Raw genomic sequence first — 2,346 nt, forward strand, 5'->3', positions numbered from 1 at the left:
GTGGTGACGCACGCCTGTAGTCCCAGCTACTCGGGAAGCTGGAGTGGGAGAATCACTTAAACCCGGGAGGCAGAGGTTGCAGTGAGCAACAGAGACCTGGGCAACAGAGATCGCGCCCCAGCACTGCACTCCAGCCTGAGAGCAGAGCGAGACTTTGCCTCAAAAAAAAAAAAAAAAAGAGAAAAAATAGTTTGGGCTGGGTGCAGCAGCCCACCGAGCCTGTAATCTTAACACTTGGGGAGGCCAAGGCAGGAGGATTGCTTCAGCTCAGGAGGTCAAGACCAGCCCGGGCAACATACTGAGACCTTGTCTGTACTAAAATTGAAAAAACTCAGCTAGGTGTGGTGGTGCATGCCTATAGTCTCAGATACTTGGGAGGCTGAAGTGCGAGGTTCACCTGAGCCCAGGAGGTCGAGGCTGCAGTGAGCCACTGCACTCCAGCTGGAATTACAGACGTGAGCTACCGTGCCCAGCTCATTTTAACTTTAGAATCTTCCTTTCTCCTTATCAGGCACAGGAGAAAACATGGAGTTGAAATTGTTCTACTAGGTTCTTTTTTAGTTCAGAGAATAGGCCTAAAAATAAATGACTGACATTCTTTCTCCTTTTTCTTCTTTGTACAGGATTCCCCAGCTTTCCGTTGCACAAACAGTGAAGTGACAGTCCAGCCCAGCCCCTATTTGAGTTACCGGCTGCCCAAGGACTTTGTAGACCTGTCTACAGGGGAGGACGCTCACAAGCTAATAGACTTCCTTAAGCTGGTAAAGTCTATGTGCATTTAGTATGCTGGCCGTCTTTTCAAATAGACCTTCCAGTTGGTTTTTATATAATATTTCATTGGAATCCAGTATCACCTAGACTTTGATGCTTATGAATGGAGCCGAGTTACTGAGTTAGATCGTTTTCTAATTAAATATAAAATAGGAGCTGAAGGCATAATTTATTGATTAGAGTGACAGAAAATGTTTTTATGCTGTATATGCCTTTTGAACATTTTTCAAAATATTTGTAACTTTGAAGAAAGTGTGTATATTGTTAGAGGGCTGCACGGAGAGCAAGTCTCTGCTTGGTGGTGGTTTTACTCAAGAGGGAATGTGAATATTTATACTTCTGTGTGGATTTCTGTGTAGGAGTTTCTGTGTGTGTGGAAGAAAGAGAAGAAAATACTCAAGTACCTGAGGATAATTTGTTCAGGAGTCAAAGTGATAAACTAGTTTAATGAATTAAAGCATGGTTTTCCATGACAATTTTTAATCACATCTTTGCCAAGACCTCTGGAAAATTACACCTGCTGAGCAGATATCCCAAGGAGCATGTGCTATTTTAATGTCCCCTTGGTTTTCTTTGGCAGAAGAGAAATCAGCAAGAGGACGAGTGATGAGCGTGCTGGAGCTGGAGAAGAGGAGGCCCCGCCCCGCCCCGCCGCTCCGGGAGCTGCTCATCAGCCGCAGCTTCCTGCCAACCCTGATGCGGGCGGGCCGGGCAATGTGGGCATCAGCCGCTTTTTATATTCATGTACATCACCTGGGGAAAAAAGCAGAGGGACTTTGCTACTTGTAAAAATATCATAATAAATAGATCTTAATCATAGGAAACCATACTGTTCTGATAATAAAATGCTTTCTATGAAATACGTTGCTTTTCTACCCGGTCGTTTTATTTATTTATTTTTATTTTTATTTTTTGAGACAGTCTCGTTGTGTCGCCCAGGATGGAGTGCACTGGTTCATTCTCGGCTCACTGCAACCTCTACCTCCTGGTTCAAGTGATTCTGCTGCCTCAGCCTCCCGAGTAGCTGGGATTACAGGTGCCCACCACCACACCCAGCTGATTTTTATATTTTTAGTAGAGGGAGGGCTTCACCGTGTTGGCCAGGCTGGTCTGGAACTCCTGATCCTCTCAAGTGATCTGCCCACCTCAGCCTCCCAAAGTGCTGGGATTATAGGTGTGAGCCACCATGCCCAGCCTGTTTTATTTAGGGACAGAGTCTTGTTCTGTTGCCCAGGCTGGAGTGCAGTGGCACAATCACGGCTCACTGCAGCCTCAATCTCCTGGACTCAGGCAATCCTGCCTCAGCCCCCTGAGTAACTGGGACTACCGGTGCACACCACCACGCCCAGCTGATTTTTATATTTTTTTGTAGAGATGGGGTTTTGCCACGTGGCCTTTTTAAAAGGCCACCATGTTTAAGTGATGATATCAATTGTGCCTAATTTACCGAGGCTTTGTGATGTGCCAGACATTCTACTAAGAGCTCTTTCTCTATTAGTTGCCGTCACCAAGCAATTTGAAGGATACAGACATCACAATTTCCCAGGGTAACTGCCCGATGTGGTATCCAGTGGT

At 45.8% G+C, this 2,346-nt stretch overlaps 1 protein-coding gene across 1 annotated transcript in view; it reads left to right on the plus strand.

Moving 5' to 3' along the window:
- Positions 1-1,633, plus strand: part of CDC123 (cell division cycle 123) — a 54,257-nt gene extending 52,624 nt beyond the window's left edge. The window contains exons 12-13 of the mRNA XM_011934216.1: positions 624-761; positions 1,352-1,633. Coding sequence (XP_011789606.1) covers positions 624-761; positions 1,352-1,378 — 165 coding nt within the window. The 3' untranslated portion in view covers positions 1,379-1,633. The remainder of the gene's footprint in view (positions 1-623; positions 762-1,351) is intronic.
- The last annotated feature ends 713 nt before the right edge of the window (positions 1,634-2,346 follow it).

Source organism: Colobus angolensis, unplaced genomic scaffold, assembly GCF_000951035.1.
Source record: "Colobus angolensis palliatus isolate OR3802 unplaced genomic scaffold, Cang.pa_1.0 Scaffold133, whole genome shotgun sequence".
NCBI classification, from domain to species: Eukaryota; Metazoa; Chordata; class Mammalia; order Primates; family Cercopithecidae; genus Colobus; species Colobus angolensis.